Source organism: Arabidopsis lyrata (genome assembly GCF_000004255.2).
Source record: "Arabidopsis lyrata subsp. lyrata unplaced genomic scaffold ARALYscaffold_7, whole genome shotgun sequence".
NCBI classification, from domain to species: Eukaryota; Viridiplantae; Streptophyta; class Magnoliopsida; order Brassicales; family Brassicaceae; genus Arabidopsis; species Arabidopsis lyrata.
In genome coordinates this window covers 3467229-3481017 of record NW_003302549.1, presented here as the reverse complement: position 1 = coordinate 3481017, position 13789 = coordinate 3467229, and the positions used below count along the sequence as shown (strand labels likewise).

The 13789-nt window shown below is 37.1% G+C and overlaps 2 protein-coding genes across 2 annotated transcripts; both read right to left on the bottom strand.

Annotated features, from left to right (window-relative positions):
- Nucleotides 1–5835: 5835 nt before the first annotated feature.
- Nucleotides 5836–7251, bottom strand: LOC9303281 (putative F-box protein At2g02030). The gene is made up of 2 exons (XM_002867163.2): nucleotides 6744–7251; nucleotides 5836–6569 (listed from the first exon to the last, which is right to left on the bottom strand). The coding sequence occupies exons 1-2, from the start codon at nucleotides 7249–7251 to the stop codon at nucleotides 5836–5838; spliced, it is 1242 nt and encodes a 413-aa protein (XP_002867209.1).
- A 414-nt stretch (nucleotides 7252–7665) lies between these two features.
- On the bottom strand, nucleotides 7666–9502 carry LOC110226131 (IQ domain-containing protein IQM1-like). Its single transcript, XM_021016782.1, has 7 exons — nucleotides 9482–9502; nucleotides 9244–9376; nucleotides 9068–9137; nucleotides 8891–8978; nucleotides 8559–8789; nucleotides 8379–8480; nucleotides 7666–8287 (listed from the first exon to the last, which is right to left on the bottom strand). Exons 1-7 carry the CDS (start codon nucleotides 9500–9502, stop codon nucleotides 7922–7924), a joined length of 1011 nt encoding a protein of 336 aa, XP_020872441.1. The 3' UTR covers nucleotides 7666–7921.
- Between the last annotated feature and the right edge of the window lie 4287 nt (nucleotides 9503–13789).

The window sequence follows — 13789 nt, the reverse complement described above, 5'->3', positions numbered from 1 at the left end:
ATTTAACATTTGTATTCTTATAACAAGTTAACATATGCATAGAGGTTATGTATTTGAAAGTATTGTAATTACTGTTAACAAAAAAAAAGTATTTGTAATTACCGAATGATTTTGTAATTCCTTAAAAATCTACTGACTTGTATTGGGTGCACAATTGATTGTTTTGCGTTAGAGGAGAGTATAGATCAATTGCGAGTTCTTTATGTAATTAGCGAATGAAGTAAACAAGAAAAAAAATTTAAAGAGAATTTTTCTTTTTGACTGGCCGTTTTTTAATATATCAGAAAGGCAAAAAAAAAAGTCTTTATGTATTTATTATAATTGTTTATTTTTCTAATTTTCTTTGTTTGTGGATTTAATTAATTTATTTTGATTGTTTTATTAGGGTTTAACTGTATTTGTGATTATACTTCTTTAAGACAAAGCGGTCCTTGCATATTCTTTGAGCTTACACTTTTGCTATTATGACAAAGCATTAAGCAAATATGTTATCATGTTTTATGGAAATATTAAAGTAATGGACCAATTCCAAGGCTCCTTATACTGAGATTCTGTTGCTGTCGATTCCGTCATTACGAAGCCCAGCTCGAGACTATTTTGTCGCCAAGACAACTCCCAAATTTAGGATATTAAATGCTAAACTTATGGAACATATATATAAGGCGTTTGGAAAAAAAATTTAGTCCAATTTCGTCTTCAGTGAAATTACACCATCTGAGTTCAAATGATAAGTGCTCTTAAAAAAACAACAACACGACGAGTGGATCTTAATTACAAAGAGTTACGAATCCATTTTAGCATCCAAATTGAATAAACTCACATGGGGTTTAATAGAAAAGGTTATCTCATGGGGTGTGGCCGTGTGGGTGGAAGGCTGATTTTGTCCGCTTGTTCCAGTAAAGTTTTAAGGATATTAGCAGATGTCTCTCCTATTCAACAATATATTTAGCAGATGTGAACTTTTAAAATAATAACTAAATAATAAAAGAGTAAGGTAGAGGCCAGAGGGTATAACTAAAGAAATGCATGGATCAAAATAAACTAGTGTGTTAGAAAATTCAAGAACGGACAATACGTTGGTCTCCAATTCATAGAGATTATTGATCAAATTGCCTCAAACATTTTTGATAACAAAATAAATAAATAAAAATATTGTTGAATATTATTTGGTTAAAAACAATAAGTTAAGTTAAAGACTTAGAGTACCATAATATGATGTAAAAATAAAGTAAGAGCAATTTTAAGAAAATTAAGTAAATACTTCAAAATAGAGAAGGACAAGCATGAAAGGTGTGGAAATAGACGAAAATGGAGTCCAATTTGAAACAGACTTTACAGAGATGTGGTTGTAGGAATACCGTCGATGGTGTTGTCTTCTACTTCGTGTCTGCCACATGTGCTCACGTAAGCCCATCTTTATTTTTAATTGTAATGAAAGTATTATTAATTATCTAACTAGTTTATTTGAGTTTCCTCTTTTTCTTCGGTGGATCCATTTTCTTTTGTTGTGATCTCTTCGAGTCTTTTTTTAATGTCCACCAGGATCATGACGTATTCTTTTATATTGGTCTCACCTAAAACATGATGTCCTAAGATTCTATATGTAAGATTCCATTTCTATCCATATTCCTATGAGAAAAAAACGAATCTTTGTCAATGATTCGAAAGAAATGTGAGTGCGTTTGAGAAAGATTGTATACTTATTAGCTCCATTTACTACCCATAGAGTTCTCCCTAACTGACTATTTAAATATGCTAGTGCTATTGGTTAAGAGGTTTGGGCCATGTGGGTGTATTGGGCTAAAGCCTTGTAATCCTTTTTAAGTTAATGGAAATTTAAAATTTAAAATAAAATAAAAATATCTTAGTTTAGAAATTTACATGTATTGGCTTTGAATTTTAGAAAAAACATCGGTTGAGGATATTTCAAACCAGGATATCACACAGACAAGATACCTTAGAATATCAAATATCTGGATTTTGATCAGTCCAAAATATGATATATGCATGTATTCTTTATTAAGTTAAAATAAATAAATACAAAATACGAAAATAATTCATATCACTGGTTCTTAGCATTTAAGCTATTAAAAATAAATCAAAACACCAAAATTATTGAAGAACCGGTTCTTAGTTGTAAGTTTGAACTAAATATTCACAGAAACCCACATCTGAAAACAAACAACAAAGAAGTTGTGTAAATAGAAATATTGGTGAAGTAGTTGGATTTGGAGAATCTAGACCATCATGCTCAAACATTATTGATCAAATTGCCTCAAACATTTTTGATAACAAAATAAATAAATAAAAGTAATGTTGAATATTATTTGGTTAAAAACAAAAAAAGATATAGGGTATGTAAATACTTATGAATGCTTATCTATTCACTGAATAAATTACAGAGTACTTATAAGATTACAGAGGGAGGTACTAGGTATTCTCCAAGATATTTACAAATGACTAATGTACCCTTAACACATTCGACATATATCTATACGCTCCCTGAAGATGGAGGGAGGTTGATCACTCCAATCTTGTTCATGGCTGTCACGAACTGGAGTCGAGGAAGAGGTTTGGTGAGAGTGTCGGCAAGCTGGTCTTTAGTTGAAACGTGAGAGACTCGCAGTGACTTGTTCTGTATTTGCCCGCGAACAAAGTGATAATCAAGCGCAATGTGTTTCATTCGTGAATGAAAGACCGGGTTAGCACAAAGGTACGTGGCTCCAATATTGTCACAGTAGATTACCGGAGTGGATGGGATGATGATATGCATTTCAGTGAGGAGATTGCATATCCATTGGAGTTCTGAGGAGGTGTTAGCTACCGCTCGGTATTCAGCCTCCGTAGACGATCTTGCTACTCCTCTTTGTTTGCGTGAAGACCAAGAGATGGGGTGTCTTCCAAGGTAGATGACATATCCATTTGTCGAGACGAGGTCATCCGAGTCGCCAGCCCAATCTGCGTCGGAGAATGCGTGAAGGGTGAGAGGATTATTTTTGTTGAAAAAGATACCATGAGAAATTGTTCCAGCAAGGTATCGTAGGACTCTTTTTGCTGCATTCCAATGCTCTGTGGTCGGACGGTGCATGTATTGAGATAGGCGATTCACAGCGTACGCGATGTCGGGTCGTGTAAATGCTAAGTACTGTAGGCTTCCAACCACTGTTCTGTATTCTTTAGGGTCGGGGAGAGCTTCTCCGAAGTTTAGTGTGAGCTTAGGTGATGACGGTAGTGGAGTGGAGACCGGTTTTGCGTCCAGCATGTTTGTTTTGGTGAGGAGGTCAACGATGTACTTCCTTTGCATCATATGCAGTCCGCGGTCCGTTCGAGTCACTTCAATTCCAAGAAAATAGTGCAAATCCGACGGGTCTTTGATGGAGAATCGGGCTGCCAGTGAATCAAGGATTTGTGTGACTAGAGTATTGGAGTTTCCAGTGACTACGATGTCGTCAACGTAGACTAACATGTATGCTAGATTGGCGCCGTGATGATAGACGAATAGGGACGTGTCTGCCAATGCGTTGACGAAGCCACTTTTAAGTAAGTAGTTACGGAGTTCGGTGTACCACGCTCTCGGAGCTTGTTTGAGGCCGTATATTGCTTTGTTGAGGCGACAGACATAGTCAGGCTGTCCTTATCAACGAATGCTGGTGGTTGTGTCATGTATACCTCTTCGGAGAGTGTGCCTTGAAGAAAAGCGGTGTTGACATCGACTTGTTTGATTGGCCACGATTTAGTCACTGCAACTCCGAGAACTAAATGAATGGTAGTGGACTTGATGACAGGTGCAAACGTTTCTGAGAAATCAATGCCCCATCGCTGTTGAAATCCTTTGGCGACAAGCCTTGCTTTGTACCTGTCAATCAAACCACTAGGAAGAGTTTTCAATTTAAACAGCCATTTGCATCCAACCACATTCATGTTAGGTTTGTATGGAACTAAGTCCCATGTGTGATTGCCTTGTTGAGAGTCAATCTCTTGTGACATTGCATTTCTCCATTTCTGATCTTGCATCGCCTGGTTCAGGTTTGATGGTTCAAGTTCTGATTTTTGGCGAAGGATAGTGGAAAGGGAGAGTTTTTGTTTTGGTTTGGTTATGTTGTTTTTGGATCTTGTCCGCATGGCATGGGTGTTGTTTGGTTGGTTGGGTGGCTGAATTTCATTGGTGGTGTGCTGGTTTTGCAAATCAACGGTGGATGACGTCGGGGAGTGGCGAGAGGAAGAAGATGATGATGGGTTTATTTCAGTTGGGCCTGTGGTGCTGTTTGTTGGGCCTGTTTCTGATGGACTGTTATTGGGCTCAATTTGGTTTGAGGATGAATTGGAAGAATGTGAGGGAATCATACCTGAGTTTGTAAGCGTTGGCAACGGTTCGGAAAGTTTTGTTAGTCGGAAATTTGTCGGAAATTATTTCTTTAATCATTTTTATTTTAAAAAAACGAAAAGATAAATAATTTATAATAAATAAATAAATAATTAGTTTCGTCGGAAAGTCGTCAGAAATATTATTTTGAAATTTTTTTTGAAAAAATTAAATAATTTATAATTAAGTAAATAATTAATTAATAATTAATTTCGTCGGAAATTCGTCGGAAATTTCTACGTTCGTCGGAATTTTGTCGGAAATTTATGATTTTTCATGTTCCCGCCTTTGTACATTCAATTCAAATGAATTTACCGCGTTTTGTAGTTTCCGACAAATTTCCGACGAAATACATCGTCGGAAATTTTTTCTATATATAGCAAATGAGTTTTCATCCTTTCCACAATTCCAAACACAACAATCTCAATCTCTATTAACATCTTCTTCTCTCTACATCAAACATCATTCCTTTGTTGACAAAAAAAAAAACAAAACATCATTCCTTTTTTTTTAAAGTTCAACATTTTTATTCTCTTCTTCAATTAATAGAGACATTTATGTATTTATATATTTATTCATTTTAATTAATTTAATTTTAATTCTCATTTGTTGATAATGAAAATTGGTTATGTGACAATTAATCTATTTTTGTAGATATTCAATAATTATTTTAATTTTAAGTATAATACTCTTATTTGTTTTTTTTTGTTTTTTTTTTTAAAAATAGAAAAGTTGTCGGAATTTTGTCGTAACTAATTTCGGTATATATTTATTTTTATTTTAAAAGTGGTCTGAAATTTCCGACGAATTTCCGACCACTATATGAATAGTCGTCGGAAATTTGTCGGAAATTTCCGACAAAATTCCGACAAATAGTTTTCGTCGATAATTTCCGACGAATTTCCGACAACTTATGGTTTCCGACCAGAGAATTCCGACGAATGTGATTTTGTCGGAAATATGTCGGAATATGCTATTTCCGACGAATTTCCGACCAATACCTTTGTCGGAAATTGTGATGTTTTCTTGTAGTGATCGAAAGAGAAGAGAGACTGGAAGTAGCTAGAGTGTATATATAGATTCAAGTCTTAAGTTTAGAATTTTATATGTCTTGGCTTTGAATTTTAGAAAAGCTTCGGTAGAGGAGATTTCAAACCAGGATATCACACGGACAAGATACCTTAGAATATCAAATATCTGGATCTAGATCAGTCCAAAATATGATATATGCAGGTATTCGTTATAATAAATAAATACAAAAGTAAGTAACAATAAACTAAAATATTAAATCTATAAAATAAAACTATATAATGTTTTTTGAATACTCATTTAGCTAAGTCGTGATTCAAAAAAAGAAAGATATAGGGTATACTCTGCATCAGTTTGAAATGTGAGTAAAAATGATCAAAATGTTATATAAGAAACAAAAGAAATAAAATAATAAAAGAAGAGAAGATGATCTAGACTAGTAATTAAAGTGTATCGAAAGAGAAGAGAGACTGGAAGTAGGGAGCAAGGACCCAAGTTTGGAAGTAAGGGACACGGGCAAAAGTTTGATGGTCGGCGAGAAGCAAAGTTTTAGTACGAGGATCATATTTGAGCAACCTTTCTTTCAAATCCCAGTGATTTGAATTATTTGGCTTCTTACCGCTAATCAACACCTTTCCGTCGCCGCAGATTTCAATTGGCATAAGCACCTCCAGATTAGGCCTCGCATAGCTTTTTAGATCAATTGAATACATTTTTTCCCATGCGCCTCCTCCTCCATCCATGCTCCACATCTCCAAACAGTCAAGTGTTTGCTCTACCATCCATACTTGATCCCTTAAGTTCATGAGATTAATTATATATGAGGGTGTTCTAGCACCGAAAGGAGGGTGATGGACTGCACGGAATCTGTGTGTGTGAAGATCAAATGCTATGATCTTGGCCGTTGTTGAATACTCTGCATCTGTTAACCATAGATAAACAGTGAACCAATAGATGGATCCGTTAACGCTAGCTGAAGGTTGTCCTTTAAAGCAAGGTATAGGAACATGGCTTATGTATCTCCATTCCCATGTCTTAAGCGAAAGAACCTCGCATTCTGTGCATGCCGTATTCTCCCCAGGCCGTTCAAATAACCTAACAAGTTTATAATCTCCGCTCACTCTGTCTCTCCCAAATCCCAACAAGTCAATCGCCGGACTAGGAAACTGATGATTAGCTACATGTAAGAAATAATACAAATTACATTGCATTGCATGCACATACAATCTTAATTAGCTAATTAAAGAAGAAAAACAAGACTCTTCTGACTGACTGAATCATTATAATAAACTCTTCTTGTGAAAGATAATTGAAAAAAATAAAATAAACGAAGGCAGTAAATGTTACGTACACGTGCGGTAACCAAGAAAATCTATGCTGTATCTGCTTATGAAGAAGGGCACAGTTACATGACTTTCAAATGTCTGTGGACGGTGACAAGGACTTCGTTGTTCGGCTTGGATTTTCTGACCCGTAGCGGGGTTTATAAACAGATACTTGTTACCAGGTCTCGGACAGCAGATGAAACCGTCGCATGAGAGACAAGTAGCAACAACTTCGTTATTTTCAAGCAGCACATAGGTAAATTCGGGATCATCGTCTGATGAACGGAGGAACAGTCGAGGTTTTGGGGAAACTTTAAGAACCAACGGGTCCACGACTATGATCTTAGCAAGGATTTTGAAACGATGTTTGGATTTCTGATGAACCATGTACCGTTCCATGAAATATCGAGATCTTATCAGCCTCCTCCAGTTTTTTGAAACCAATTCTAATCGATGCAGAGGTTTCACTGGAAGTCTCTGCAAGATTTCGATTTCTACATCATACGGAAGTTCCATGCCTGTTTCCGACCTCATAGCTAGTTACTCTTTCGGTCTTTCCCTTCCCTTCTTTGCATTTATATATACGAGAACCGTAAAATATATTCGGGAAAGTAATTATTTTTCTTAAGGAAAGTAATTATTTTTCTTAAGGAAAGTAACATTGTCTCCATAACGTAATTGATGAAAGAAACTACATGTTATAAAGGCTAAAACTGAAAGTTTCGTTTTCACAATACGTACTTGTTAAAAAAAATAAAAAAAGGAAAGACTCTGACCAAAAAGGGGAAAGTACATAGACTATAGTAAAACAGGGGAATTTCGTTGTACATTATTCTGTATGGGCTAATAATGTTTCCCTAAAATTCTACATACATACACGATACAATAAAGGAAAGTAAAATTATTTTTAAATAGTTTTACTATCATACCATTACTTTCTAACAAAAATTCAAAAATGTTAATTTCTGCATAAATTTTAATTAATTATTTACCCAAATGGGCCACAAGTCGACTGTGTCTATCTCTAGCATTATCAAGTCTTGATCTAACCAGAGAATTTATCAAAAGAACAACAAAATGTTGCAATACTCGAGAAATATACAGAAGAAATTAAAGTAACTAGAAAGAAAAATGGAGGTTAGTTTCTCTTCTCTTCTAACCCCACCCTTTCTTGGATAACAAGTAAAAACGTGTGTTTTAAATTTCAACACTTTACAGCCCTAGGGCTTGGGATTCCCATGTATGCTAAGCGTGGAGACACCCTCACTTTAGGACTAGGCCTTGGAGATGGAATTGGTCCATAAGAATTAGCTGGCGAAACCCGAGGAGAGAGACTGACTTGCTCCAGTGCTTGTGCCTGTAGCTCCATTGGGTAATCTCTAACACACCCAATTCTTGGACCATATCCACTTGTCCATTTACAAGACAGTCTCTTTACAGGATCAAACACATGTCTCGCTCTCTCTTCCTGCTCTGAAGGCATCTCAATTTCTTCTGAGACTTCCTTTCTTTCTTCTTCTTCATCTGCAGTTGATTTGAATGACGAATATTCCTCATTCACAGAACATCTCTGCAATTCAGATTCAACAACACTCGTGAATATAACCATTCTCTTGATGCCAATAACACAAAGACCGATCTCATAATTTTTATTTCCGTACCTTGACATTGGTGAGATCAACATTGTGCTCCTCTAAGAAGCTTATGAACTCTTTAAAGTTGTCTTCTGTTGGGAGATAGTGTCCACTATATGGCCATATAGCCTGAGGAAACAAAAGGTGTACGAGACATTTTAGTTTACATGACATATTAAGAGAAGCAAAGACAGGTAATTTAAGTACCTCAAGGATCCCTTCGCGGGCGACCAATCTTCCTGCAGCTGTAGTGGCGGCTCCAGATAAGAAACTTGAGTGCTGGAAAACGCCTTTCTTTTTAATCCCTACGTATAAGGTTCTAGTCGTGCTAAGTACAAAAATCGACTTGGCTTCCTCTGTTGAATTGATCAGAGTCATGCTCTGTTTATTCATTAGTCTCCCATCTTCCACTATCACTTCATATGCTTCTCTCTCCATCTGCAGGTTTCAAAGAAACACAGACGCTGATGAGTAATCAACAAGGCAGAGCTAACTAATTAGTATAGTCGAGTCGAGTCGAATCAGATAAAAAATCTCACCGGTCCTAAGTATTTGATGCATTGTTTTTGCAGAACGTTTCTAGGATGTTTCTCAAGATTTACATCTTTGCCATCTCCTATATCCAACCTTTGGTTTCAAATCGGTGAAAACAGAGTTAAGAACACACATTCAAAGACAGGAAGATGTAAAGAGTGGGGTATTGGATCTAAGTCGACCAGTAAAAGAATGGCTGTGAGGGTGATTTGCTCTCTGACCAGACCTCATAATAGAAAGTGCAAGTCGTGGGTCAATCTGTAAATGCAAGAGAGGGCTATTAGAATAGGTTCACAGAATCAAAAGGAACTAATAATGTTTTTGATCTTGTTTGTGTTCAGCAACCAAATCCACAGACAAGCAATATCAATAACGGCACTTGACTTTGATGAAAACTCGCAAAGATATAGGCAGTGTGGATCTGCAGCTTCGAGCCAATGGTGAAGAGCTAATTTCTGAGCCTTTTCCTCTTTTGATAAGCCATTCCCAACCTAAAAGAATTGAGACCCGCATTGGTGTTCCATAGTAAAGAGAGATGTAGATCTACTTAATAACACCTTGACCTAAAGCTAAGCAGAGAAAAAATAATGTCAGACCTTAGCAGCTCGTGCCCACATCTCGGATCAGCAGTCTCATGTTTCTCTTCTTCAAAGAAAGACACAGAGCTCAAATTCAGAGTCTTTCCACCTACAACATTTCAAGCAATACCAATGGTTAGTGTAAACACAATTAAAAGACAAAGATCAATCAAGTAACTAAACAGAGGTCCTCAACAACGACTGCACAATCTGCTAGGCTCCTTCCTAGTCCGGTAACTCTTGTACACCTTATGTAAGGTAGTTGCAGCTGCATCAAGCTTGGTGGCCGGTCTAGGGGAAAAGAGAACAAAAGGCTCAGGTGGATTACCTGTGGGGTTCTTGATTTGGATTCTTTCTGAAAGGTTTGATCACTAAGTGATATATATTCCATTGGGCATTCATGGCACTTTAAATAGTTTGTCCCGACGGATCAGCAGGGCAAACAGCATTTCACCTTGCAGTTTGTAAGAACATGAACATGATGGGACTACAAATGAGCCATGCGGGTAAAGGAAGGGGGAAAGTAAAGGCAGCAAACAAGATAAACTGTATTATTACCCGTTCTTTATCTGAGAAGCTTCAGCATTCGAAAGCTCTTGATCTTTTGCTTTACAACGGCCAGTTCCGTATCCTCCTCCTCCGAAAGATGGCAAATTCAATTTTATCAGATTGTATATCTTGGTTTAGTGGGTTTAGTTATTTGGTTTAACTTAACCAATTGTATAATTGTATAGATGGAGAGTATAAATACTTGTACAGTGATAATGAAGAATAACGAGAAATGTTTTGATAAACGTCTCTAACAAACTCTCTCAAATTATCTTCTTCTACAATCGTAATATGGTATCAGAGCCATCAAAGCTCTAATCTCCATTGATTTTGATCCGATTTCTTCGTTTTTGAGCTCACAATCGTCATTTCCATTGCTTGATTTCAAGAAACAATGGTGACTGTAGCTCGCGCCACTCGGAAATCTACTCGATCGAAGTCAGGAACAAGTTCAGCTGTTCGGAAGCCGTCGCGATCCACCGATGTTGTTGATTCTCCTCCGATTTCTCCTCCAGTTAACCGATCTCAAGTTTCTGGAGCTTCGCGAGTTCTCACAACGTCGGAATCTGGAGATCCGAATCTGTCTCCGTTTTTTATGCATAGCGCCGATCATCCAGGTTTGAATATCATCTCTCATCGCTTAGATGAAACGAACTATGGTGATTGGAGTGTTGCGATGCTTATCTCTTTAGATGCTAAGAACAAAACTGGATTCATAGATGGAACTTTGCCTCGTCCCTTAGAATCGGATGTCAACTTTCGTCTGTGGTCTAGGTGTAATAGCATGGTCAAATCTTGGCTATTAAACTCTGTTTCTCCTCAGATTTATCGTAGCATTCTTCGTATGAATGATGCTTCGGATATATGGCGTGATCTTCATAGTCGATTCAATTTGACTAATCTCCCGCGCACATATAATCTTACTCAAGAGATTCAGGACTTACGCCAAGGAATTTTGTCTTTGTCTGAGTACTATACTCGTCTCAAGACTTTATGGGATCAGCTGGATAGTACAGAAGCACTTGATGATCCTTGTATTTGTGGAAAAGCAATTCGTCTGCAACAAAAGGCAGAAAGAGCTAAGATAGTGAAATTCTTAGCTGGATTGAATGAGTCTTATGCGATTATACGCAAACAGATTATTGCAAAGAAGGTCCTCCCTAGCTTAGCAGAGGTGTATCATATTCTGGATCAAGACAACAGTCAACAAGGCTTTTCAAATGTTGTTGCTCCTCCAGTTGCTTTTCAGGTTTCAGAATCTGTCATGACTACTGGCATGGATCCTACTGTTTATTATGTTCAGAATGGTCCACACAAGGGGAGGCCAATTTGCTCTTATTGCAATCGTGTTGGTCACATTGCAGAGAGGTGTTACAAGAAACATGGCTTTCCTCCGGGTTTCATTCCTAAGGGTAAGAATGGTGAAAAATTTCAGAAACCAAAACCTGTTGCTGCAAATGTTGCTATGGTTCCTGCAGGATCTATTGATCATCCTCAAAGTTTGGAGAATATGATGGGTACGCTAAGCAAAGAACAACTTCAACAGTTCATTGCTATGTTTAGCTCACAGCTTCAGACTCAACCTCAGAATGTTTCTGCAGTGGCTAGTACTTCTCAGTCTGACAATATTGGTATTTCTTTTTCACCTTCCACCTATTGTTTTATTGGAATCTTGACTGTTGCTCAGCATACTCTTTCCTCTACAACATGGGTAATAGACTCCGGAGCCACACATCATGTTTCTCATGATAGAAATCTTTTCTTGACAATGGATACTTCTATTATGAGTTCAGTGAATTTGCCAACAGGTCCCACTGTGAAGATCAGTGGTGTTGGTACTTTGAGACTCAACAACAGCATTCTTCTCAAGAATGTGTTGTTTATACCAGAGTTTAGATTAAATCTACTCAGTATAAGCTCTCTGACTGATGATATTGGTTCAAAGGTGATTTTTGACAAAACTTCTTGTGAAATTCAGGATCTTATCAAGGCCCGGATGCTTGGGAAAGGTAGAAGAGTTGCAAATTTATATGTGCTGGATATTGAAGATCCTCCTATCTCAGTGAATGCGGTTGTGGACATCAGTATGTGGCATAGAAGACTTGGTCATGCCTCTTTACAGCGTTTGGATGTTATTTCAGAATCTTTGGGAATTACTAAGCATAAGAACAAAGGATCAGATTATTGTCATGTTTGTCATTTAGCAAAACAGAGAAAGCTCTCCTTTCCTTCTCCAAATAAAGTTTGTAATGAAATCTTTGATATGTTACACATTGACATATGGGGGCCTTTCTCAGTTGAAACAGTTGAGGGTTTTAAATATTTTTTGACAATAGTGGATGATCATTCAAGAGCAACATGGATTTATTTGCTTAGAAACAAGTCTGAAGTTCTTACAGTATTCCCTGGTTTTATTGAACAAATTGAGAATCAGTATAAGGTTAAAGTGAAAGCTGTAAGGTCTGATAATGCACCAGAACTGAGATTTGTGAGTTTGTATCAACAAAAAGGTATTGCATCGTTTCATTCTTGTCCAGAGACACCAGAACAGAACTCGGTAGTGGAGCGTAAACATCAACATATACTCAATGTTGCTAGAGCTCTCATGTTTCAATCTCAGGTACCACTTTCTCTATGGGGTGATTGTGTTCTAACAGCTGTTTCCTCATCAATAGGACTCCTTCACAGCTTCTAATGACTAAAACTCCTTATGAGATCCTCACTGGTACCCCTCCTCAGTATGATCAGCTCAAGACATTTGGATGTTTGTGTTATAGCTCTACTTCACCAAAACAGAGGCACAAGTTTCAGCCTAGATCGAAGGCTTGTGTTTTCTTGGGATACCCTTCTGGTTATAAAGGATACAAGCTTATGGACTTGGAGAGTAATACTGTTTTCATATCCAGGAATGTTATTTTTCATGAGGAGGTGTTTCCTTTGGCTATTGATCCTAAGTCAGAGAAGTTTTTGGAGTTATTCACGCCAGTGGTTCCTGTGCCTTCAGGTATTCAACAATCTTCTTTCTCTTCTCTTCCATCACAAATTTCTGATCTACCACCACAAATTTCTTCACAGAGAGTTAGGAAACCACCTGCTCATCTGTCAGATTATTATTGCAATACTATGCAATCTAATCATAAATATCCTATTTCATCTACTCTTTCTTACTCTAAAATTTCTCCATCTCATATGTGTTATATTAATAATATCACAAAAATTCCTATTCCCACCACTTATGCTGAGGCACAGGACACCAAAGAATGGTGTGAGGCAGTTGATGCTGAGATTGGTGCTATGGAATCTACTAACACTTGGGAGATTACTACATTACCAGCAGGCAAGAAAGCAGTAGGCTGTAAATGGGTATTCACATTGAAATTTTTGGCTGATGGTAGTCTTGAAAGGTATAAAGCTCGACTGGTTGCGAAGGGCTATACACAGAAAGAAGGTTTGGATTATACTGATACATTCTCTCCTGTTGCTAAAATGACCACGATCAAGCTGTTGTTGAAAGTTTCAGCTTCCAAGAAATGGTTTTTAAAACAATTGGATGTGTCTAATGCGTTTTTGAATGGAGAATTGGAAGAGGAGATATTCATGAAGTTACCTGAAGGTTATGCAGCAAGAAAAGGGATTCAATTACCATCTAATGCTGTTTGTAGGCTGAAAAGATCCATTTATGGTCTTAAACAAGCTTCCAGACAGTGGTTCAAGAAATTTTCTGGTTCACTTTTCAGTTTGGGTTTTCAAAAGACTCATGGTGATCATACTTTATTT

Bases quoted from the DNA above. Each gene is read 5' to 3' on its own strand.
- LOC110226131 (XM_021016782.1), bottom strand. From the start codon at position 9,502: ATGTGGGCACGAGCTGCTAAG. The intron at 8,481-8,558 runs GTACTTAAATTA...TTGTTTCCTCAG, and splicing joins CCCGCGAAGGGATCCTTGAG to GCTATATGGCCATATAGTGG. The intron at 8,288-8,378 runs GTACGGAAATAA...TCTGAATTGCAG, and splicing joins TTGATCTCACCAATGTCAAG to AGATGTTCTGTGAATGAGGA.
- LOC9303281 (XM_002867163.2), bottom strand. From the start codon at position 7,251: ATGAGGTCGGAAACAGGCATGGAACTTCCGTATGATGTAGAAATCGAA. The intron at 6,570-6,743 runs GTACGTAACATT...TCTTACATGTAG, and splicing joins TTTTCTTGGTTACCGCACGT to CTAATCATCAGTTTCCTAGT.